General features: G+C 55.0%; 7 protein-coding genes across 7 annotated transcripts; 3 read left to right on the top strand and 4 right to left on the bottom strand.

Moving 5' to 3' along the window:
- Positions 1-200: 200 nt before the first annotated feature.
- On the bottom strand, positions 201-686 carry PG985_015968 (uncharacterized protein; the record flags this gene model as incomplete). Its single annotated transcript, XM_066835734.1, has 1 exon — positions 201-686. One exon carries the CDS (start codon positions 684-686, stop codon positions 201-203), a length of 486 nt encoding a protein of 161 aa, XP_066676937.1.
- Positions 687-1,452: 766 nt separating this feature from the next.
- PG985_015967 (beta-glucosidase C) lies at positions 1,453-3,330 on the top strand (the record flags this gene model as incomplete). Its single annotated transcript, XM_066835733.1, has 1 exon — positions 1,453-3,330. One exon carries the CDS (start codon positions 1,453-1,455, stop codon positions 3,328-3,330), a length of 1,878 nt encoding a protein of 625 aa, XP_066676936.1.
- A 752-nt stretch (positions 3,331-4,082) lies between these two features.
- PG985_015966 (Tat-binding-like protein 7) lies at positions 4,083-9,049 on the bottom strand (the record flags this gene model as incomplete). The annotated part of the gene is made up of 3 exons (XM_066835732.1): positions 4,083-5,801; positions 5,851-6,123; positions 6,182-9,049. The coding sequence occupies 3 exons, from the start codon at positions 9,047-9,049 to the stop codon at positions 4,083-4,085; spliced, it is 4,860 nt and encodes a 1,619-aa protein (XP_066676935.1).
- A 3,076-nt stretch (positions 9,050-12,125) lies between these two features.
- Positions 12,126-12,546, top strand: PG985_015965 (uncharacterized protein; the record flags this gene model as incomplete). Its single annotated transcript, XM_066835731.1, has 2 exons — positions 12,126-12,239; positions 12,343-12,546. 2 exons carry the CDS (start codon positions 12,126-12,128, stop codon positions 12,544-12,546), a joined length of 318 nt encoding a protein of 105 aa, XP_066676934.1.
- A 764-nt stretch (positions 12,547-13,310) lies between these two features.
- PG985_015964 (uncharacterized protein) lies at positions 13,311-14,198 on the top strand (the record flags this gene model as incomplete). Its single annotated transcript, XM_066835730.1, has 1 exon — positions 13,311-14,198. The coding sequence occupies one exon, from the start codon at positions 13,311-13,313 to the stop codon at positions 14,196-14,198; it is 888 nt and encodes a 295-aa protein (XP_066676933.1).
- Positions 14,199-15,624: 1,426 nt separating this feature from the next.
- On the bottom strand, positions 15,625-16,434 carry PG985_015963 (uncharacterized protein; the record flags this gene model as incomplete). The annotated part of the gene is made up of 1 exon (XM_066835729.1): positions 15,625-16,434. The coding sequence occupies one exon, from the start codon at positions 16,432-16,434 to the stop codon at positions 15,625-15,627; it is 810 nt and encodes a 269-aa protein (XP_066676932.1).
- Positions 16,435-16,689: 255 nt separating this feature from the next.
- Positions 16,690-17,616, bottom strand: PG985_015962 (uncharacterized protein; the record flags this gene model as incomplete). The annotated part of the gene is made up of 1 exon (XM_066835728.1): positions 16,690-17,616. The coding sequence occupies one exon, from the start codon at positions 17,614-17,616 to the stop codon at positions 16,690-16,692; it is 927 nt and encodes a 308-aa protein (XP_066676931.1).
- Positions 17,617-24,678: the final 7,062 nt, after the last annotated feature.

Below are 24,678 nucleotides of genomic sequence, written 5' to 3'. Positions count from 1 at the left end.
AGCTGGGCCAGTGGCTTTTCCGCAGGGTCGCCCTTCGTTGATGCAGGCTGCCTTGCAGAGTCTTCGCTTAGTTGATCAAGTATGGCCTTGTTGGCCTTGAGTTGAGCATCACTGGACTGGTCCAATTTCGAGCTCAACTCCCCAATGCTCATGTGACCGTGTAATACAAGCTTTCTGTGCTCTCCGTCAGTATGCAATTTTCAACTATTGAGGTGGTCAATGACTAACACGTTCAATGTAGCAAGAGCATTGCTGATATTCTGGCGGTGCTTTGTGACATCGGCCTCAAAGCTCCGAAGTGTGTCGGGTCCTGACAGCGCCGATTTGATCTTCCGAAAGAACGCATTGAATCCCGATTTGCGGTTGGGATCAAGCCCAGAGGTGACTTGAACCCAGTCTGCAATGTCATCGCTACACTGTTTTGCGAAGTCCTTCAGGTTTGTGATGCTGAGTTTGACCGTCTCAGCTGTACCACCCCATGACTGTTGATCGAGGTTTTCGACCACTGCTTTGACATCTAAAAGAGTGGCCTGGAGGCTGTCCAAGTCACTTCGCAGCTTCTTGGCAAGGTGAGGTGCTTTCTTGTAGTCATCAAAGAACTTTTGAAGCTTGGCGATACCGGCGACAGATTGGCCAATAAAGCCAAGAATGCCGACTATGGAACCCGCTGCCCCCAGTATCTCCATGGCTTCTTGGCCACCCAAGTGAAAGAAGTCGGTGGAAGAGCTGACAGCAGCATTTGGAAGGGAGTGGGGAACAATTGAATAAATCGAAACCGCGGGATGGTGAGGAGACCGCCAGTCTGCCTCGCACGCATCGAGGCTGTAAGTACACCCAAGACGCCTTACGAGTGATGGAGGCGGAGCTGAACACAGCCTCCGACGCCGCTGCTACACTCAGCCAATGATTACGTGAACAGCCGAACATGAAGCGAGCACACGGTTAGACTGCATCGTTCCTGCCCATATTCAACCCAAATATCGATTTCGGTCGAGTGACCTGCAGGCTCTTGCGCAGGTCTTGGCTTCCAATCCACCGTCCCGGGATTCTCTCCCCACAATCTCCCCACAAACCCCCCTCCCCCACAACCCGAGGAGAAGGACTGGCTCTCCGCAAGAAGGCCAAGTCCATCCTAGGCCGAGTGCGGTATCCTCGACGGGTCGTCGCCGCTATACCAAGGTGTGCTGCCCGGCTTTTTGGATGCTCACGACACTTGGCGTTCAAATGTCGTTACGGTGTCGGTAGTTTGCTCGGCTGTTGCCTCGGGACTGTAGCAGTCGTGAGTGAATGCAACATGGAGCAAGAAAGGTCTTGGTCATGACGACCATGCAGAAGACCGACTACATAAGGGACTGCGCCGCGGCTCTCTCTGGGGGAGGCTTAGACTGACTCGTCACCCACCTCTCTTGAGCGCGCAAACCTCATAGTAGTAATACTTGGAGGAGAAGCAAGATGGCGATTCACCGCCCGTCCCTTCGCGCCATGCTTGGCCTCGTCACCCTCTCGAGCCTATCAGCCATGGGCTCGACCCTCGGCGTCAGCGCCGGCAAAGAAGCCCTGCCCTATCGCGACGCCTCCCTCAGCGTGGACGAGCGCCTCGACGACCTGCTGCAGCGCATGACGCTCGAGGACAAGGTCGGCCAGATGTTCCACTCCCAACTGATCATGGGCCCCAACGGGACCCTCGACCCGGGGGATTCTGGCAACCGCAACAGCACCGACTTCATGCTCAGCACCCAGCTGATGACCCACTTCAACCTGGCGGGCGAGATCGAGGACGCCCGCCAGACGGCCGAGTACGTCAACCGGGTCCAGCAGCACATCCTCGACACGACGCCCCTCGGCATCCCCCTAACCCTGTCGACGGACCCCCGCCACGCCTTCACCGACAACATCGGCACCGGCTTCCGCGCGGGACGCTTCTCGCAGTGGCCCGAGACCCTGGGCCTGGCCGCCCTGCGCGACGCCCAACTGGTGAGGAGGTTCGCCGAGGTCGCCCGCGCCGAGTACCGCGCCGTCGGCATCCGCGCCGCGCTGCACCCCCAGGTCGACCTCAGCACGGAGCCGCGCTGGGCCCGCATCAGCGGCACCTTTGGCGAGGACGCCGACCTCACGGCCGAGATGCTGTCGGCCTACATCCTGGGCCTGCAGGGCGAGGAGTTCGGTCCGGACTCGGTCACCACCGTCACCAAGCACTTCCCCGGCGGCGGCCCCATGGAGAACGGCGAGGACTCGCACTTCGCCTACGGCAAGAACCAGACGTACCCGGGCAAGAACCTCGAGCACCACCTGATCCCCTTCAAGGCGGCCATCGCCGTGGGCGCCCGCCAAATGATGCCGTACTACTCGCGGCCCATCGGCACCGAGTACGACCCCGTCGGCTTCGGCTTCAACAAGGGCATCGTCACGGGCCTGCTGCGCGAGCAGCTCGGCTTCGACGGCATTGTCGTCACCGACTGGGGCCTCATCACCGACAAGGTCATCCTGGGCCAGGACATGCCCGCCCGCGCCTGGGGCGTCGAGCACCTGACGGAGCTCGAGCGCGCCGCCATGATCCTCGAGGCCGGCTGCGACCAGTTCGGCGGCGAGACCCGACCGGAACTCATCATGCAACTAGTGAAAGAAGGCATCGTCGCCGAATCCCGTCTCGACGTCTCGGTCCGCCGCCTGCTGCGCGAGAAGTTCCTCCTGGGCCTCTTCGACAACCCCTTCGTCGACGCCGAGGCCGCCGACCAGATCGTCGGCCGCCAGGAATACGTCGACGAGGGCGCCGCGGTCCAGCGCCGCGCCTACACGCTCCTGACCAACCAGGACAACACGCTCCCCCTCCACACCACCGACGCCGCCACCAAGAAATTCTACATCGAGGGCTTCAACGCGACCTACCTCGAGCGCCGCGGCCTGGCCGTCGTCAAAACGCCCGAAGAGGCCGACTACGCCCTCCTCCGCCTCGCGGCCCCCTTCGAGCCGCGGCCCGGCGGCTTCGAGTCCCGCTACCACGCCGGCTCGCTGTCCTACTCGGCCGGCGAACAGGCGCGCCAGGCGGCCATCTACGCCGCCGTGCCGACCGTCGTGGACATGGCCATGGACCGGCCCGCGGCGGTGCCCGAGGTGGCCGAGCGGGCGGCCGCGCTGCTGGCCAACTTCGGCAGCGGGCCCGACGCCTTCCTGGATATCGTCCTGGGCGCAGCCGCGCCCGAGGGGCGACTGCCGTTCGATATGCCCCGCTCCATGGCCGCGGTCGAGGCGCAGATGGAGGATGTGCCGTTTGATACTGTGGATCCTGTGTTTCGGTTCGGGCATGGGTTGGGGTACGAGGTTAAGGCTTGAGTGTGCATGTGTGTACATATCATATTGAGGCACTCAGGGACGCAAACAGATATTGTAGAATATAAGGGGCTGACGTATCTAGTTTCACGGGATCGATCACTTTACCTGATAATAAATGTGCATTATCCATATAAATATAGCCACTGATCATATACATCGAGTATAACTAATTCGGATCACCTGTGGGAAAGGCTTGGCCGGGACTCTTCCTTCCTATTTCCCTTCTTGAGTTATGTCTGCACTTAGCAGTTGCTGTTACACGACGGCACAGCGCAGAATACTTGTTTGGCATGACATTCATACTATGCTTGCACGACCCAAGACCACAAGACACGGGCCAACGACCAAGACTGAGACAGGCCTACCAGAGACCCGTAACCGGCATTATGTATTCATCAAAGCAAGACCATTGGGTGTAATGAGGTAGCTACGAGCATCAAGAGCCAAGCAAATCTACACATAGGAGAAGAAGAAAAAGGCATATGACCCTTAATCGAGCAATGGAAATGCAAGGTTTGTTTTATACAACATCCGCTTTTGGTATTCAGCTGCATCATATACCGACCAAACAACGCCCCCCCTCTCTTCGTTTCCCTTTGGAAAAAACGAGGCATACCTCAAAAAAAGAATTCGACGACCAGGTCTTTCGCGCGCGCTCTCTCCCCCTCTCCCTCTCGGTCCCCGTCTCTAACCGAAAATAAAAATGTTCGTGCTCATTGCTGCTGCTGCTGCTGCTGCTCTCTGCTATAATATTACATGTAGTCGCTGTGGCTCTGTTGGTAAGCCGCGTGCGACGTCGTCTCCTGGCTGGGCTTCTGCACCTGCTGCGTATACTCGATATCGTCAATGGCGTCGTTGAAGACCCGCGTCACCGAGTGCAACACCTTCATACGATTGCACTCGCCTCGCGTGTTCCAGACCTCCGCCATCATCTCGCGCGTGAGCTGCTCCAGCTGCTCGATCGTGCACCCGGACGTGCGTTTGGTCAGTTCCTCCAAGAAAAAGACGGCTGAGGTTTCGTCAATCTCGACCTGCGCCGACGCAGCGGAGCCTCCCGACTGCCGCTGCGACTGCGACTCCTCGTCAGGCGCAGGGTCGTTCAGCAAATTGGCCATGCTGCTAGGGGCATGAGAGGACTTGGGCTTTCCAGGCGAAGTCTGGGACCGAGAACCCGTCGAGGCGGCAGGAGCATGTATGATGCCACGCGCAAGCCCCTGTGCCTGAGAGTGGGGCCACGGCTCATCACTGGACGTTGTTTGACTAGCAGGCATCATTGCAAACTCCTGGGTATCGGGTATGGGGCTGGACGGCGGCCCATGATGAACTCCGTTCGTCACTTGCGTGCTCCAGTTGGAGGAGCGGTTGGATGGATCTGTCGTCTTGGTAGTTGCCGCATCGTTCACAAGAGCAGATGGCGATACGCCTGGCGGTAGGGACTGAACCGCCGACATTTGCGAGATATGCGTCGTCGTTCCACCCGGTGTTGCCCGAGTAGACAAGTTCAGCGGTCTCTGCTGGATATCGGGCCACTGCGTCGTCGGCCGCACTGGGGACGTTGTTGTATCAGCCAGGTCGGAAACATCCTCCATCTGCACATCTTCGCCAGTCGTCTTAGACGGGAATGATGTTCCGTTGCTGGTAGCAGTTTGGGAAGAGGTCTTGCCATGGCCATTGGATAGAGGACTCATGACTTGGAACTGTGCCGTTGTGGTGTGTAGCCCTCCACTGCCGTCAGCACTGCCGGTGACGCTGGTGTTGACCATCTCGACAGCCGTCTTCATCGCCATCTTCTTGCGCTGTTTCTCTTCCTTGGCGGCGCGACGTTGACGCTCCGTCTCGTACAGTCTGTCCCATTCGATGCTGGCCAGCTTGGAGGCAACGTCATTCACGTCAACCTCCACATTGGTCACCAGTTCCGAGGCCTTCAGAATCCGTTCCCGGTCGCCGCTGGCTTTGGCGTCTTTCTCCAGCGTGATGACGTCCTCGAGAAACTTCTGGGGCTTGTGGTAGTATCCATTGGCAAGCCTCTCCTCAATCGTTTGGATGTCCATGTTGTAGTAGAATTTGCCTGTCTCGACCTCTCGGATGCCGTCGCGGCCCTCCTTATCCTTGGCGGCCACAAATGGGCGAGGAACGACATGTTCCACATCTGGTCGCACGTAGTTGGGGTCGATTTCGTCAAACAGATAGCTGTATAGCGCAGGATTGATGACTGGAGCTCGGAACTTGCGATACTTCCTATTTATCTGTTCCATAATCGGCTGCAAGTGAACCTTCATAAGGTTCAGAACACGCCGATACTGCAGCCACTCGGCCTTTTCTTCCTCCTTGCTGAGGACTTTTGGTGGGGGAGGAGGAGCCAAGGGAAGTTTCTCGAGTATCCTCTTCTTCCTGTTCATGGGGTCGGGGAAGTCCTTGGGGAATCTTCGAAGATGCGAAAGCATCAAGGAGAAGTATTCATGGCGTTTGGTCTATTCGGTTGTCAGCAATATTCAAAACAGCCATACACGAGATGCTTACCGAGCTGGGCCTTGCGATTTCTATGCAATTGCCCTTGGAGAATCCAAAGAGGTCTCTCCTCAAATTCTTGTTGAGCGACTGGAGGTCGCAGTCGGCAGTTCCCAGGACCAATATGGGCTCCGTGGGCTGAATAGACCGAAGCATGGCCAAGAATACAGTAATCGGAGGGCCTTCCATGGCATCATACCAAGTGTCGACGTTGGGAATATAAATGACGCTTGGCTTTTGGCGTCTCACTTCGGTGAAGAGTGCAACAATTACTTGTTCGGCGGGCTGTGGATAATATTAGCGACCCCAGGAACCAGGCCATTGAAATAATGCAGTTACTTACTCGTTGATCACCCAGAATTGTACCGAGGTCAAAGTTCTGGACATGGACGCCTTCGAGATGGTGCAAGAGGGCAGCACCAAGGTACGGCTGGCCCATGCCAGGATCGCCGCTGACGAGCAATCGCGGGCGGAACACTTTGGACCGTTCAAACTCGTCGTTCAGAGCTTCTCTACCAAAGCCATAATCTTCGTCCTCATAAGCCTCAAACATGGCTTCCTCAAGTGCTGTGACCTTCTTCTGGCGGGGTAGAACATCGGCCAGCACGGACTTGATCTTGTCCAGTTGAGTCTGAAGTAAGGGCTTGATAGCCTCGGGCAGAGGCTTGGCTCCCGAAGTTGCAGATCTCTCGGACGACGGAATAATCTTCTTCTTGGATAGCCTGAAGTCAGTCATATTGACTTTGACTTGCTTGGCATCGACCAGTAATTTCTCATCCGAGTAATAGATCTGGGGGTATGTCCGCTGGATGGCATTGAGCGCTGCCTCGGTGCACAGAGCTCGAAGATCGGCACCTCCGTAGCCCTTGGCATCACGAGCTAAGGCATGCTTGAATTCGTCAGGCAGACCCCAGTCCTTGGTGTGGATGTCAATGATTGACCGGCGTCCATCGACATCTGGGAGTGGGAAGTAGAACTCCCGGTCGAATCGCCCTGGGCGCCGCAGTGCCGGGTCAATGTTGTCCGGACGATTTGTGGCGCCAATCACAATGACCTGGCCTCTGCCATCCATACCATCCATCAAGGCGAGCAACGTCGATACTATTGACGCATGAATCTGTTCTTGCTTACTAGACCGAACAGGCGCCAGTCCGTCAATTTCGTCGAAGAAGATGATACTTGGCTGTGTTCTTCGAGCCTCCTCGAAAAGCAATCGCAGTTGCTTCTCGGCTTCACCAACCCACTTGCTCAAGGCATCGGCACCCTTTCTCATGTAGAAGGTGATCTTCCTGCCTCCAAACCCAACCGAGTTTGCCAATGCTCTGGCCACAAGTGTTTTACCGGTACCGGGGGGACCATGGAACAGGACACCTCTGGGTGGTGTAACGTGAAGATGGAGGTAAAGGTCAGGGTACAGCAGCGGCAGCTGTACCATCTCTTTGAGTTGCTCGATATGTCCTTGGAGGCCACCGACTTTGCTGAAATCAACCGTCATGTCGACACCAAGAGGATCGGCGTCGGCATATGCCTTTTGGTCTTTAACCTTGCCGACATTGGGTGCTGCCGCACCCGCTCCGCCTAAACCGTCCAGGCCAGGGTTTTTGCTTCCTCCTGCAAGTGCCAGAGGAGCAGCGGCAGACGTTGGCGTCATGCCAACATTGCCTGCAAGCCCTGCCCGCGTCCCCATTTCGTCGTCACTGCTATCAGAATCAACACCACCGGCAGCCCCAGTACCCCAGGGGCCCCCGAACAGCGCCCCAGGACCAGAAGCCTCGACACCCCCAAAGGGACCTGCCATGGTATGCAGACTGTGGATCCATCCGCCACCGGCTCCCGCACGACGCTTGCGGCCGCCCGTGGTGGGAGCTGCGGGTTCCTCCTCCTCTGGCTCGATGATGGCTTGGTCGAGTGGCTTGATGGCATAGTTGACGCGCCGTCCGCGAGATTTCCGGCGATTCTTCGCGGCTTCGTAAGCGATTGCAGGGGAGCGTCGTCGACCGCCATCACGCAGTTCCATTAATTCGTCGGCAAGTTCCTCCTGGTCAATCTCATCTTCGCCTTCGCCAGAGTCCTCGGGCTGCCTGGACCGTTTGGCGCCCCGGCCTCTGCCCTTGGCACCACGTCTACCCCGCGCATTCGAGCTCGACGATTCGTCTTCTTTCTCCTCCTCATTCTGTTCCTTATCAGAATTGGAAAGATTCTCGTCAGCAGACTCGTTTCCGTCCGGCTCAAAATCACTGCTAGGTTCTTGTGCCGATTTTCTGGAACCCCGAGTCAGTCGGTTGCCCCGGCGTCCACGTGTCCTGCGGGTAATTGGTTGGTCGTCCTCGTCTTCATCGGCACCGCCAGGCTCAACTGTTTCCATGGGATGGTCTTCGTCTGCCTGAGGGGCTTCGTCTTCATCGGCTACTCCTTCGGCGTCCTCTTCGTCTTCTTTGATGGGAGCTTCAGCTTCGTCATGCTCACCATCCGCATCCTCCTCGTCCTCCGCCGCCTCATGCGAGCCATTCTGATGAGAACTGGTTTCTTGGGTGGCTTCTTCAATTGGTGGAATGGCCGGCTGAGCAACGCTCTTAGTGCCTCTGGTGGCTCTACCGCTCCGAGTTGCAGGCCCCTCGCTAGGTTCTCTGGAGCCACGTGCTGGTAACGCATGTTTCCCCGAGTTGGAGAGCTCTATAAGCTCGCCTTCGGCATCGGCAGTACGAGCGCGAGTTGTCCGCCGAGTTGGCGGCCCCACGAGTTTGATCTGCGTGGGCTTCCGGTCCGATGGGGGGACTTTTAGGGTGACGATTTTGGACTGGCGCGGCGTCCTCTTCTTTGGCGTTTCTCCGATCAGTTCATCCTTGTCCGAGTCGGCAGCGACACTGGAGTCCTCTGAGCTTTCCTTGTAGTTCGGCTTTCCTATGGCAGCTTTTCGTTTGCGGCGACCGGTCTCGTTCAGAAGCTCGTCATCCTCATCTTCATCATCGTTGTCTTCGCCGAAGGACACGTCCAGGTCGCTTTCAGACACTTCGTCGTCATCTTCAACGTCGGACCCATGATATCGGTTCTTCCTCGAACGGCCAGTCTTCCTTGAGGCCTTCCCACCACGTGGCTTCTTACGGGAGCGTGCAGGTGCTGGGTCTTGTCCCGGTTCGAAATTCTCGTCCTCCGAGTCGGATTTATTGACGTCGAAGAAAAGATTGTTGTCGCGCTTTCGTTTGCTGACCATGATGGGCAATCAGCAGCACAATGGCTGGCTTATCAACAGCTCTACAATGATCGCGACAGGTTAGTAAGAAAGGCTAGCCAAGGTTGCAACGCCGGGACCCTTGATGTTGCAGAGAAAAACGTCCAGGATGAGTGGCAATGGCCAGCGAGTAGAGGGCTGACCCGGGTCTGCACAGGGAAGACAACATTGGAGGGTTGTCGTGATCAATGGATATGCTCCTAACGGAGACGAAAGGAGCATCAAGGATGGATATTAACAATCCAGCTTGCACGCCCAGCCCAGCCCTTCACTAAAAGAGTGGGTTGTGACGGTGATGCATTCGGAGAAAGGCTACGGTGCGGATCATAGTGACCTAGTCACCAACTACACCCCCAGCTTTTCAGCTCGAGGTGAATGCCAACTTTGGCCGGGCGGCTTGGGTGTGCAGCATAGGGGCAGAGTCTCTATCTACTATGTCTGATTGCGTATAGTCACATACCTCGATGTCCGGCTATACAAGTCCACGCGCCGGGCTCGCGGGGGCTGCACGCACACACGCACGGAAAAGTCGAAGATCTATCGGCTGTTGTTGCTGCGCACTAGTCCAAGCAGGATGTGTGTTTCACGGGCACGATCACTCCATGTGCCGCGAAGGAGTATGGTGGTTTTGCTGTCTCGAGTCGGTCCAGAAAAGAATAAATATTGGCTAGTCGATAATGCGCTTGGGTGCACGGGGTGTTGCGGGTTTGCGAACGTGCAGGGCAGCTGGGTGAAGCAATTTCGAAGGATGCAGCCGCGGGTAGAAGTTTATGGATTATGTTTCGTATAGGCGATCTCCATAACCAGGATAATCGGGATGGATGGCCAGGACGTCGGGGGGGTTGATAGGTGGTGCGTAACAATCAGACAGGTCCAAGTTGCGTACCGTGAATGAATGAATGGATGACTGATCCGTGATTGGGAAGGAGAGGGAAACAAGCAAAAGAGGCAGAGGGAGAAGGACCAAGGCAGAGGCAAGCAAAGCAGGCGAGCGAGAGCGAGAAGAGAGCTAAAGACGCGACAGGCCGGCCCATGCAGGGGGTGTGGGCCCGTATTTTTCTCACCATGACTCTGCCAGCCAATCAAATGACTCAAAAATCCTGGCAGCCAGTCAAATTCGCTTGACCTCCGACCGTCCGTTCCAGCTTTTGGCCCGTACCCGCCCAATTCAACACCAAATTTTATCAACCGACTGCGACTCGCAAACAGCTTCTTTTGCGCATCGCGTCTCGAGCTTGCAACCCAGATATTTCCAGATGCACCCTCAGCTACGGGAAAACCACCATTTTTATTCGATTTATCGAGTCGCGAGCGTAGATAGAAAAGAATTGACTATTTTTCGTGCAAACCACACCCGATACCCGACGGCCAGGGCACTCACGATGACCTCCGAGCTCGTCAACTTGGAGATATATCCCACGATAGCTACCCCGGATTTTCCATCGTCATCGTCGACGCTATGCCATGCGGCTCAAAAGTCAAGGTCAGCCCTACGACCCTGGTGGTCGGGGCCTGCCAAGACTCCAGGAGAAAAGACGGACTAGGGGAAGGTAGGAGGAGACGGTCGGAGGGGCCACGCCGTTACAGCCGATCCGGTGGGACTTGGACACTGGCACACGCACTGGCAACACACTGGCAGCTGCCACCACATGCGCACCAAGCTTGGGGATTGCAACCCATCGGAGCCCGCCATCTGTTGCACTCGGTTGCCTTAAGGGCCAAGAAGGTCAAGGTCATCCGTCCTGCCGGCGTGACTGCAGCTGCAGAACGAAAAACCTTGGTCCTGCATCATGGACACACTCCATCTTCTCCATTTGTTAGCCATCCCCGCTTGAATACCCTCATTGATAGGCCCAATATAAAAGGTCGTCGACTCGAGTGGAGGTGTTTGCTGCCTTTTCTGCCTCGTTTCCAGTCCCAGACCATTGATTGCAGCATGGTCTGGGGGTGACTGGCCCCACCGTGACAGTCTTGTCCGCTCTACTGAACTGTTGTTTGCTTGTGTCGCTGCGATGCTTTTCTTGCCAACATGTACCTACCACCAAGATCATGGTTCGCGAACCAGTTCTTATATGAGCGAGTCGTGAGGCAATGGCCTGATGCGTTGACCGATGATCCACGGAATATGACTAACATTGTGCATCACAGCAGCAGCATTGGAGCCCGAGTTCGTCCGTCTGTCTGTACAGTATGTTTCTTGTTTGATGCCCAGTACCCTCACACAATGTTTCGAGATTAGATTGTTTCTTCACCGCCAAACCTGCGAATCCCGAGGGTCTGGATTGCGCCATCTCGTTTCCATGGTGTGGGTTTGAGTTGAGACAGTGAATCTAATCTCCCCTGGACCATTGGCCCCCAGAATTACACGTTAGTAGGAAGAGGCGGCAGGCGGCTCGCAACAGGTCTAGACCACCCTCCACAGCATTGACGCAAGTTTCCCTACGACTACTGTACCAGTTTCCAGCTCTCCCCGTCCCCCGCCTCCATCCGTAGGGCTACCCCGATGATCTTTGGTTGGCGGCAGAAACGGCGGAACAGTCATCGCTCAGCTGCCTTGTGTAGCATCGGTTTTGGGTCGCAACGGCATGACACCCCTCCAAATTCCCTTGCAGCCAGGCTAATCATTGGCCATATACCGGCAATTACACATGCAGCTTAAGCTCTTGGTGCTTGGTCGTGGATGATACGGGCTAGTCGGCGGTCCAGATGAAATCGGCCAAGTGGCCCCTCACTTCATCCGTCTGGTCATGGGAAACCCCGGTGGTCGCCGTTTATATAAAGTATGCATCCTTACTCGGGCTGCCATAATATCCCTCTCCTTCTTCCACAATGTCCTCTTGCTCTTTGCAGCTGTGATTGACTGCATCACCCCAATTGAGACCACAGCACCAGGCGTGCCCATTCACTGACCCTGGAGGGCGTTCATTCCAAATCATCACCAACATCGCGAGCTTGAAGCTTGGTAACCATCAATACATTCTTACTTTATTGGCCCTGGCCTAGTCGAGCTTACCTCGCACGCACGATACCCGTCCAACACTAACACGATCGATCTAAGATGGGTTCCGGTTCCGATCGACCAAAGCCCGCTCCACTGAACATCACGGGCCAGACTAGTGATTCTAGTTCCAGGCACAACAGCTTTGGCTCTGATTCCACAGAACGCGATCGGGTAAGCTACAACCTCTTCTTGGCCGCCCTGTCCTATCCTATCCTTCCAGTACATAGGTAGTCGTTTTATGTTCCCACTAACACTTTGTCTCTTGTGTTTCTAGAACGTCCCGAGATCGTTCTCAGATGCCTGGGTCGCCTACGGAGCCAAGGAAGCATCGCCCTCTTCGTCTCAACAGAGGAGCACGTCTTTCAAGTCGCCCAAAGCGACCTCCCCCACCGCAAATGTGTACACCCACTGCGGACGCCATTCGAACCAATGGCTCTTCGGTGACATCAACCTCTTCCGTCGCAACAAGAAGGAATGAGCAGTTGGAGTAGCTGCTGGAGCTTCGTGCTTATTGGCTATTTTGCACCACTCAACTTATCACGTATTATTGATTTATGATTCTGGCTGGAACAGTGTATCAATAGGTCTAATCTCAGACTGCTTGAAGACTGCCCTGGTACGCCCCAGGTCTGGTCAGGCTATAATAGCGGAGGATCAACCCTGAAAAGTACCGCGCCGGGTCTCCATGGAAAAGAAGAACCCCCATCATTCATATCTATATGGTCAGCTGCTATGTTATATACTATGGAAATGGCGCATTAATCGCAGTTTTAATTGGGAGAAAAAAAGAGAAGAATAGGAGACCTCACAAATATAGTTTGGATTGGTTCTGCGCGTAATGCATGATGAGCTCGTATGTTTCCGTGAAATCCAATAACCCAAGTCATGTCACAAATTCAATCCAGGCTGGCCTTCAACTCGGTTGACATGGGATATCGAAAGGTTCATCGGTATCCAACTAGGATATTCTTCTCGGTCAAGATAAAGTTAACTAGCCTAGGTACACGGTAAACCCAACAATGTATGCCTCCCTCGACCGGAAATAACGCTGGTGTCATAACCCAGTCCTAGGCCCAGACCATTCCATAACCCTTCTTTCCTCTTTGCGTATCTACTGGAAAGCCGGCCTTTGAACTTTGCGTTTTCTTGCACGAGATCTCCCGTGGGCTGATCAACACCCCAAGCTTACGTCAATTTCCAGGTACCACTAGTTCAACAACGAGATGAAGTCTGTCTTCGACTATGGGTTCCCGATTGAAGACTCCCAAACGTGGTGGCATCAATCATCTCCACCGCCTCTTGGGCATGCGGAGTGATGACACAGTATCCCGAGACGCCGCCTTCGTCTCTATCGATCTTGAAGGCGGCGAGAACAAAACGAAAACCTACAATTTGGGTTCAGAATCGAATATCCGCCAGATCGGGATCGCTACGTTGGATACAAGGGATCTCCAGCAATCGTCGCTATCCGACGATATACGGACCCTGATTTCCGTCAGCTTCTTCGAGGTCATCGGAAGCAAGCAAAGGGACCGCCAATGCGACCTGACGCCTACCCGGATCCACCCAAAGGACGTCGCCGCCACCATCACGAGAGGCATTTGCATCCACGATGATGAGTCGGACGATGATGATGTCGGGTCCAATAATAATACCTTGCGCAACATCATCCTAGTCGGCCACTCCCTCGGAAGCGACCTCTCCATCCTCCGGCAGCTCGGCCTAGACATCGCGAGCCTCGCGCCGGTCCTGTTCGTGCTCGACACGCACAGCCTCTCACGGTACATCTTCCCGCCCTACAGCCCCTTACTCCCCGTCGCCATACCGGAAGGACAACAACAAGATTTCTCCCTGGCTGGGGTCCTGGCCCGGTTCAGTTTCCGACCGGCGCCGTCCAACTTCCACAACGCGGCCAACGACGCGCAATACACCTTGATGGCCATGGTGTTCCTGGCGATCCAGAGCGGCGAGGGGCGCCGCCGGCAGTTCAGCCCGGCGGAGCTGGGGAGACTGGCCAGGCTCGAGAAGCTCGTGTCGGGGTGGAGGGGCAGTGCGGAGTATCCCTTCAGGCTGTCGGCGGGCCTGAGGGAGGTCGCGAGCAGGATCCTTTCTTGCGAGGCCCGTGAGTAGGGCTATCAGAGGATGCCCGTTGGTGTGCTGTAAGCCCAGCCCCTTGATTACGACCTACTATTGGTGAGGTAGCATGGCTTTTTCCAAAGTCTACCTGGCTTAGAGCAATGATCTTGTCCAGTTCGTACGGCAACCAAAGGTATAGACTGGCCCAGCGTGTGTCGCTAACAGCCATTACGTCACCATCCAGCTCTATCATTCAGCTCTACAGTACCGAAAACACAGGTCTTAATCGCTCGGTGCTTGCATCCGAACAGACGACAACGGTTTTGCGTACATCTTGCGTGTATACTACAATAGAGATGCACGGCTGCCAGGCCAATGCCAACGAGCTGGGCATGGCTATCATGCAAGGGGGTAGGTAGGTACACCTGTGATGATGTTAGCCGGCTGGCGGGTCTGGCTGCTATTGATCCAACAGCCTCGTATCGTTCCCCGGTGACGCCTCTTCAGGGGCACACCCACCGTCTCAGACCGCATGGATGTGCGGTTATTGCAAAGAATGCTGCGTCTAGCAGTCATACCCTATATGAGGTCAATCCCTTCTTGGCGCTGATGGATAGACCGTATTGGATTCATGTCACAGAAATTTCCTATACAGCATATCGAAATGAAAATTATTATTCCAAGGACGAGTCTGTTTCTGTGTTCGCAACATCTACTCCAAAGGGTTTTTCGAGGCTTTGTTCAGGGTACGAACGGGACAGTATTGACATACTGTATTCTATCGAGAGACGGATGAACAAAAGACCAGTCTAGGCTCAATCACGCTCGCTGTGTACTGACGATCCCCAGAGCTTTGAAAGACCAACAAAACATATCTTCAAGCTACGTCTGAAACCCCGGAGGCATTCCTGGATTAGGTATATCTATCGAAGCGTTTCACACGAGGAGGGCATATAATATAGCGACCGCCTATCATCCAGGATCAAGCCACGCCTTCTCCCTAGTGGCCGCCGCATATTTGTTGACACGGTGATCTTTGTGTATGCAAGTGTTGCACCATTGCGATTGATATATCACATTTTCTTATCAATACGGCCCAATCTCGTATCAATTCAATCGTTGGGCGGGCGGGCGTGTGTATTGTGTGACTCGTCATATCTCAACAGCCGAACGGAGAAAAAAGCAAGCCACGATGGCTGGCGACATCATGCATACATACAGACATCGAGCACCCTGTCTTGTCTATATCAAACGCCCAAGCGCGGCGGAAACTGCGGAGACGGCGGGAAGCCACCAGTGATAGATCACAGCTACCTTCTTCCACCTCATAAGATCTTCATAGCTGCTTCAGGTAAGAGAATACACACAACTCTAAGGGTGTGTATTGGACACCCACCACGCAGCACACCATCATCACCAACCATCGATCAACCCACCATCACCCATCCCCCTCCTCCCCCTCCTCCTTCCCCACCCTCCCCTACCTAGTGCTTGTGGAAGAAGAAGAAGGCGCCAGGAACACCTCCCCAGACGAAGGATAGCTCTCGACCGCCGTGGCCGCGTACCGCCTCTCGAAGCGCGCGACCCACATGCGGACCCAGGCCTGCGCGCGCTCGTCGACGACCTCGTACGCGATGCGGATCGAGTAGCCGCAGCGATAGGGGCCCATCAGGCCCTCGCCGACCGTCTCGACGGAGCGGAGGATGCGGTCGGCCAGGGGCTCGAAAGTGGCGGCGGCGGTATCTTTGCCGTAGTAGCTTTCGTCATCATCACCATCATTAGCACATTCGTTGTTGATGTTGTTAGGCGAGGGCGAGGCCTGGCGGCACTCCATCAGCGTCGCATGCACAATACACAGAGAAGCCCAGTAGCCCATGTGCAGGGCCCCCTTCCAGGGGCTCTCGTAGCGCAGCACCGTCGCGTAGATCGATTCCGGGTCCTGCGTGGGCACCTCTTCGGGCGCGGGGTTGGCGGGCAGAAGACGCTGCTGGTACCAAGCCGCAAACGCAGCGCGGATGTCGAGCATCGACTGCCGGATGCGAGCGACTTCGGCCATGCCCAGAGCCGTCTTGGCGGCGGCGGCGTTCGCGGCTCGTAGCATATACAGGTGTTTGACAGCGGAGGGGATCCTAGCCAGGAGCTGCATGTAGTCGTCGACGAGGTCGACCTGGTACTTGTAGATGTGACTGTCCACGGTCCAATCCGATGGGTTCTCGCCATGGTGCCTCATGACAGGCTGCCACTGTGGATGGGCCAGGAAGCAATCCTTTCCGTTAAAGAGGTCGTTCATGATCTGGTTGGTAGCTTCTATCAATCATTCCATCCATGCTTCACAATTATCGGATCCAAGTACATAGTGAAAAAGAACAGCGTCAACAAAATTTACGACCTACCATTATAGGCCGGAACGATAGAAGAATGGCCCGCTCCCACTCCGTGTTGAAGGAGCCCGGGCCACGAAGCTGGATCAGGCGCCCGACGCCGAGGGCATGCTTCATCCACGTACTCCAGCCGTTGGTGGTGGCCGTACCCGCAAATAACTACGTCACGCACATTCATTAGAAACACGCTGGATCTGATTGGGCCGGCACGAGACAGCCCTTACTTCAAAGTGACAAAGAATCATAGCAGACGTCAAAGTCTCCGGCGTCCTCCACTCGACAGGATGGTCGAGCGCCCGCTGCAGCATCCCCAGCGCCTGCCCGTACAGGGCGCGCGACCGAACCAACAAACCCTCGTCGTCCTGGTGCTTGCGCCCCAGCAGCTGTAGCGCCAAAGCGCAGCTGGCGCGGTCGAGCGCCGGCTTCCGCCCGAGGTGCGCGGCCGTCTGCTGAAACCAAGTGCCCAGCACGACCAGCTCGCTCTCGGGCTGCGACTCCTCGAGGCTCTTCATCAGCGTGCCGATGAACTGGGCCCGGTCGTCGCGGGGGGTGAGCAGCGACGTCGCCGTGCTCACATGCGCTAATGCCGACTGGAGCTTCTCGTACGACGTCAGGAAGCGCTGCTGCGGATGCGGCTGCGGCTGCGGCTGACCGCTGATTTGCTCGCTGCTGGTCACGTCCTGCCACTCGAGAGGGTCTCCGACATCGTCGTCTTCGTCGTGGACGTGGACGGGAGCTTGTCTTGGCGGCGGGATACCCCTCGACGCAGGTGGTGGCACAGCATCGGGAACCCGCCTCGACGACGGCCGCCTTGTTCCATACGACGACCTGGAAGAGGGGGAAGGGGAAGGGGAAGAGGAAGAAACATTAGCAGGCGGGGTAGAGGTGCGGGAGGAAACAGCAAAACCACCACCACCCCTGGCACGCGACTTGACAACGTGCTTGCCGGCCACAAACTTGGCGCCGCGGACGTAGCCTGGGCAGGCCGCCCCGTACTTGACACAATTGGAGCAGCTGGGGCGGGCCTCGTCGCATTTCACGCGTCGGCTGAGACAGAGGGCACAGGCGTTGCTTCGGGGCACGCCGACCATGGCCGCCACCACTTTATCACACTTGGCCCCCCCCGCGCGCCGCGTCCGTACGTATGTATAGGGTCCAGAAGCACGAACGTTATGGAGCCAGCCGCGGCTTGGGGCGTATTAGGGGTTTTGTTTTCTTTCTTTCTTTCTTTCGTTCTTTGTTCTGGTACCTTTCTAGTTTCCTCCTCTATTTTTTTGTTTTGTTTTGTTTTGTTTTCCAGTTTGCTGCAGGTGTGACGGGGGCGGTCCCTGCCTGCTGGCTAGGTAGATCGCTCCCGCAAGGCAAGGCAAGGCTTGATTTCACAAGAGCTGCTTTTACCGGTAGGTACTCTAAGTACGTAAGTTCAAGGGGTTTCCGGCACAGACCAGATGTTGTTCCTCCTCATTAGTCCGTTTGCGAGGCTTGTGTACGTGTAGGTGCGTGTAGGTAGGTATGGATCAAGTATGTGTGTGCGCGTGGGGCGTGGTTCGATCGCATCGAGCTGCTCGACTTGGACCACAGATGTGTCGCATGTGCATACGCGCAGCTGGTATTTTGCACAGCACCCGGGACCCGTGTAACGAGAAGGAATGTTGGGCACGGGCAATACGTAATGTGATACTCCAGCTCCCCCCGGCCTGCCTGCAGCCAAGCAAAGAGTTAGGTAGCAAAGCAGCAGCAGCAGCAAAGCGGCAGGAGTCAGTCTAGGAAGCAGCACCAGCAGCAAGCTTGGCGCCCCAAAACCATCGATCGGGTCCTGTCTGTTCAGCCCGCCTGCTTCTGGGGGCAGAGAGAGTTAGCCTGTGGGTTTCACCTATGAGGTAATCACCAAAGATGGCTCGTGTTTTCATCGTACTTTGATATGAGGCTTTTCTTCCCGAGAAGCTGAAAGGTAAGGATGAACGTTGTCGGGTGTCAATCAAGCGTCAAGCGTCAAGTGTCGTCCATCTACTAAGCAGCAGCTGGCAGCTTAAGCAGTAAGCAGTAAGCATCCTGGATGGAGTGACTTGAATGTTGAGGTGAGGGCAGCAGGCAGATCGACAGGCCCACAGCTCGGGTACCGGTGTCTTGGGATCTTAGCTGTGGAACCTTGCCGAGTGGGGATCCCGAAGAAACCCCCCGACTGGCGGGCCTGGGGCGCATCCCTTTTGGCCCGTCTGGTCTGGTCTTTTTTCAAGTTGATCTTAGTATATCGGCCGCTTCGAAAGTCTGCTGTCTGCAGCGTCCCATGACTCGGACGAGCTTTTAGCTATGTAATCCTCCTGGCCCCCAGCTTCGCATCCTACGTCATCTACTACCTTAATTGCCTTTTGGGGTTTGCCCATCCGCTTGCCTGCTGAATGTCTGCTGAATCGAGATTGCGATGGCACGTCCTGCGGCTGGAAACTCTGCTCAACACGCCCGGGTTGTCCAAGGCTTTTTAGAGTATCACCAAGACTACCTACTACTTACTACCACTACCTACACCTTAGAAACGACGGCAGGCTCTCGAAGCCACGGCGCCATAAGAATCGTTATATAGTTACTGGGTCAAGGAGAAACTAGCCAATAGCGGGAGTCAGATAATCACTCAAGGCCGTCAGATCGGCCGCCTTGGCAACCATATTACTGTGTGCGGACGTATCAGGAGGGGCCACATGAGGAGGAGGAGGAGGGACGAGAGAGAGATGCGGTCTGGTATGTAAACAGGGTAAACATACACCACGCTTTAGTCTTTTTCTAGTGCCGAGCTGGAGACGGGCTAGAGTCTTCCATCTCGTTGATCATATGGAGCCACGCCGGGCCTGGTCAAGCCACCGGAATCTATTGCGTTGCTGTTTGAACTGCCGCGCGTGTTTGCGTTACTATTACTAGACAATATCTGAAACACAGCTAGTTCCTTGGTGCTTGGTGCTGGGTGCTTCTTTTTCGTGGGCGGCTGCTGCCCTTCCCTTTTGCGGCTGACGGGCCTTGCCCGCCGCCGCCCTCTAGCTCCAAAGGAAGAAAAAAAAAAAAAAGCGAAGATATGTCGTGAGTAGGTATTGGGGGACCAAGGCCAAGTCAAAGCCCTACCTGCTGATGATGGAAGAGGGAACCTCCGGCGGACGGACGCAACACAACTTCCGGCGACACACACAGCGAGAAGCGCGCACGTCGTATGTCGGTACAATACCTAGGGAAGGCCGTGGTCGTACATATGCGATATATGCGTCTTAGTGCACACGCTGCACAGTATCGGGAAAAAACGAAATGCGAAATGGGTCGAGTCATAGTAGTAGAATCGGCAGATTGTGGCATTACCAGCTCCCGCGAGCGATTCGCTCTGGCCCTGAGGCCCTGCCCCAACTCTTCGAGGTGGTGGCGTGGCTGATCATCTCATGCAGTTTCGTTCAAGAGTGTCGGTGAATATCGTCTGCAACCCACCAATAGATCCATGGTAGGTAGAATGTGACACTCCGCATTCACAACCGCCCAACTCGTAAGGCTGGGAGAGTGTACGTAATTTGGCAGTTATTTCCTCTGTGCCGCGATAGGTGTAGAGAGATTACTTATCATAACGGTTCGATATAGCTCTTCCCGTCTTTTGAGCAATATTCTGAAACTCGACGTATCGACGGGGTATCCCTTGGCGCGCGGTATGTTATTGGTGTTAGTGCCTTACATAGCTGGGCTGAACGATGGTGGTGATATGGTTCTAGCATCGAAGCCAAAAGTCCGAGGACCGCCAGGTCCTTGAAATAATAAACTGGGCTAAATCCAATCTAATATTCCCTAGACGTTGAAGTAGCCTGCTATAGCTTTAGCTACTAAAAGCTATAGTACCGCCAGCTACCCGAGTGAGCAACCGGTCGCTATACTACGGCGACCATGCCGATTAGCCCAATCACGGGCATTGAGCATCCGTTTCACGAGTATATCGTCTGCTAGTGACACAACCGGCACAGTGCCGACTTCCTTCGGTGGAATCCTTCTGCCCTACTCCGCGGAGTCAAGGGCATAATGAGGGCATGCTATCTGCATCTCCATTAGATCAGCCCGAGGTGCGCAGGAAGGCGGTGTATCAGACCGCGATCAGACGAGGGGCGGGCAATGAGCAGCATGAATAAGCTACCTGCCCGCCGTGTCAGAAGCAAGTTCGGCATCAACAAAAAAGGGCCTATTAGTATTTGACAGAAACGAACAGTTGTTTTGAGTGTGCAGAATGCACAGAGACTTACTTGGCCGCGGCTTGATACTGGCGGTTCGGATGCCGCTGGAGCTGGAGTGGCAAGTCGAGTGGCTTGATACATGTTAGCCAACAAAGCACGCCTCAGCCATCCAACTCCAAAACGGCAAGTGCTCAAGATCCGCGATCCGCGATTCAATAAGGCTGGCTGCTGGACCCGGCAGTGGAGGCAAAAAAAACCATCGACTCCCCAACCCGTTCGCGATCTGGATAGCACTGTTCAGTATTTGCGCCTGTCGAGATGGTGATGTTCCAACTTAGTCATCCACAGCAAGGGAATGAATGCCACCTCGCGACCGACCATGCGCCTTTCGCTTTTCGCTGCATATTGATGAATTGAACGAGCTTAGCCCGCGCTCTAGTATGCAGATCTGAACCCCTAATCGACTGATGCAATTTGGATGTGGAGCCCTTTTCCAAGCCGCCCCCGGCCTCCAACCCCTGGTAAAAAGCCCGCAGCTAAATTGGGAATAGGGGCGCCCTGGGCACCCAGGTCCCAGTCTGGGTTACTTCGTGGGGAAGATGGTGAATGATGAATTGTCAGACCCGAGATTCGGGACCAAGACGTTGGGGGGCAGTGCATTCTCCGTCTGTTTCGTATCCAAGCGCTAATTCGATGCATTCTCACCACTCCAAGTAGACCGACCACTCGACCAGAAGACGGTTGCCAGAAGCAAAAGAGAGAAGAGGGCTGGCAGGATGGCTACGAACATGGCTGGCACAGGTGACGGTGCACGTTATTGGCATATGCACACGCAGGCAAGCAACACATGAATCGATTCGTGATTCAGGTTGTCATTGCCTTTGGGCTTCACAGTGCTCAATCAACCTCCCTCGCGCAGGTCTCGAAAGAAAAACAAAAAGACAACGTTGTGCTAGTGCAGCAACGCGCCCCAATTGTGTCAACCACACATGCTGCACGTCTCAAAACACTTTCACTTTCGAGGCCGCAACCAACTGTCCAAATGAAAAAGATCCAGTCATCGACCAAAATGCAAAAGGGCCAAAAAGATTGCGTAATATGCCCTCGAGCACCGTGAGCGCGAGCCCAATCTGTTCGTTCAGTGAATTAAGCTTGCTGCTGCGGCTTATTTGTGCAGTGGCCCGGTTTAGGGCGACTAGGGCCAGGGGTCAAGTTCCAATGGTAGATTGATCCATTTGCTGTCTCGTCGAATCGCCTGGTTGCGGTGGTGCCCTTCATTGCATCTTTGGCCAGTCGGCGCGGCTGCAGTCCATCAAGACCTGCAGCAACTTGCATCAGACACCCTGCATCGGAGACAACAGTGGGATGGCTGGCGAGTTGATAGGCTCGATGGGCCAGCGATGACTGCTTTTTCTGTATTTGATTGCAAATCTCCATGTGTCTCTGCCGACACAGCACAAAAAACGAGACCAACATGTCCCGCACCGTCTGCACAGTTTTAGGTAGCGAGAGACTGGGACTGCCGTATGGTATGCCAGAAGCAGCATCAACGGTGAATCATGCCCCCGGGTTGAAACACACCGAGGATACAGTTAAGGTTAAGCAACTAAAGAAAACTGATCTTCGTACGTATGGAGGCATGTACGTCGACCTGCAGCAGTAGCAGCAGGTAGCAGCAGCAGCAAGTACAGTAATAAAAATACCGAGTCCCAACGACCCCGTACTGTACATGTCAAAAAAGGTTGTCCGTTCTGTCTGGAGTAACAAAGTCCGTCCCCTGGCCATTCCACAGTGGGTTTTCTACTACCTGGATGCCTAAAAGGGCAGTAGAGCTGCCTTAGTAAGGCCGGGCTAGACAAGGAAAGCTGCAGTGACAGTGACAGTTGGGGGGTGGTCAGATTGTAAGCTGGTGAGGAGTGGAAAGCGGGCAGGCAAAGCCGGAGCCAAGATTGGCTTCTAGAAAACCTCGATGGGAGGATGGGATTCCGGGCTCCCGCGAGAGACACTGTTCCCATAACTTTTTCTGCGCTTCCTTCTTCAGATGACGCACGGAGAGCGGCCAACTCATCACCCGACTACCTAGCGTTCGGCAGAACGCTGGAGATACCGGCGGGCTGGTGTATGTACTTTACGTACATACAGCCCGTCGGGGAACGTCACGGAGACGGAGGCTTGCGTGGCCACGCGGTGCGCGCATAGGTGGAAGGAAGTTGGGGACTTATCTTTGCAAAATAAAAGGGGCCATCGATCAATTTTCCGCTACTTAGACCCTACCTCTCACCTGCCTCTAGTACCTGACGCACGCCCGCCTAGACACCCAACACACACACCAAAATTAACACACACCCTACTTAGCTGATTGATCAATCAAGGCCCAGACATTGATATATTTTTACTTTTGTTTTGTCGCCCGCCCCTACATACGTACTCAGGGCGCTAGGCATCTTGCTTACCTAAGTGACAAGCGATAGACACATGCATAATGTACAGAGCAGGGGGGGTTGGAGGGGAGACCGCGTCTCGCCACAAACAAAGTCAAGTCCGACGGACAGAAATCAATGGATCTGTTTGCATTGCACGCTTGCTTTGGCTGATACACCCGTTCAAAGTTTGCAGGCATGGCAGCCGTTGCATAATCGGGATAAAAAGGAATCAATCCATTACACGTCAATACGGATACTCTCAATGCACATGTCTACTGACATGTAGGGGACTCACGCAAGCGAGCAAGCAAGCAAACAGACTGATGACTGACACGAACGGCCAGAAGAGTGCCTCTGCCAGAACTCTAGAGCTAACCGGATCTAGCATCGGAAAAGCTATGCAATTCGATACGTTCGATGCCAATGCTCACATTTGATAAGGCTCGGACATTCATCGCTGAAGAGACCCTCGTCGCAAGTAGAAAAACCCGAGGTTCTCGAACCATTCTTACGTTTGAGAGCTACTCTTCCACAGGAGCTAGCAGTTTTAGTGGTGATAAGTGGTTTAAGTAACTTAGCCCAGCCGGAGTCTTGTCAAAGTCCCGACACCCAGATGATGATACGTTTTTACCTGGTTGGGGAGGACGTCAATCATTTGATCAAATCACGGCGTGTCAATGCACAATGTCATTCTGAAGATTGCACTGTGGTCCCTGACGGAAATAACAAGCAAAAGTCGAGAAGACACGACTCCACCGCCCTGCACAGTACGACTCTAGATCCCAGGGACCGTAGGTGGGATGGCTCATGGGTAATTCTCCAAATGCTCCATCTCTTCCTCTAATGCAAACGAAGAATATTTCGTCAAGCATGCCCGCGTCTCCGTCCCCATCCCATCTCCATCCCATCCCATGCCTGCTTGTTAGCGCGATATTGCTGAATGCCTGTCGACGCCACCGTCCAGACTCCATGGGCCAATGGCATCTGAAGATTGCCATCCCGAAATCAGTCGCATTAGGAGGGTCTAGCCGTTCGTGGCACACCAGACAACACTCTACGCGTGATGATGTGTGTGTTTGGTGTGTAGAGTCGTAGTAGGCATACAATCTAAACCCGCCCATTGAATGCTACGCACTGGTCTGTCATGTACTATATGCACTCTATCGAACCCAAGTTTGAGAATCCTCTTCTGCTCGCCACTGTCTCGTTTTATGCAGCTCGACCAATCCGCGCAAGGGATCTCCTGAAAAGACAGACACATGTGAGCCCGTCGGCTGCACAGATGGGCGCAGGAGCGCGCAGTGGGATCCAGTGGTTTGATTAGTGCAAGTCAAGACACAGACAGGCTGCGAAAAAGGGAAGGGAAAGCCTGGTACCCGCGAGATTGATCAATGTAATTCAATGTTCCAACTGGCCGTAACTGAGGACGGAGGTACCTGTTGCATCTGCAAGTACATACACACCTCTTTTGAGAGCGTGCCGGGCTATCTTGCCCAAGGACAAGCGGCTTTTGGCAATGCACCGGTCGTGCCCCCAAACAGCA

Source organism: Apiospora marii, assembly GCF_038362585.1.
Source record: "Apiospora marii strain CBS 49790 chromosome Unknown utg000013l_segment0_segment0, whole genome shotgun sequence".
NCBI lineage: Eukaryota > Fungi > Ascomycota > Sordariomycetes > Amphisphaeriales > Apiosporaceae > Apiospora > Apiospora marii.
The sequence above is the reverse complement of the archived record's forward strand: the minus strand, read 5'-3'. Positions and strand labels throughout refer to the sequence as shown.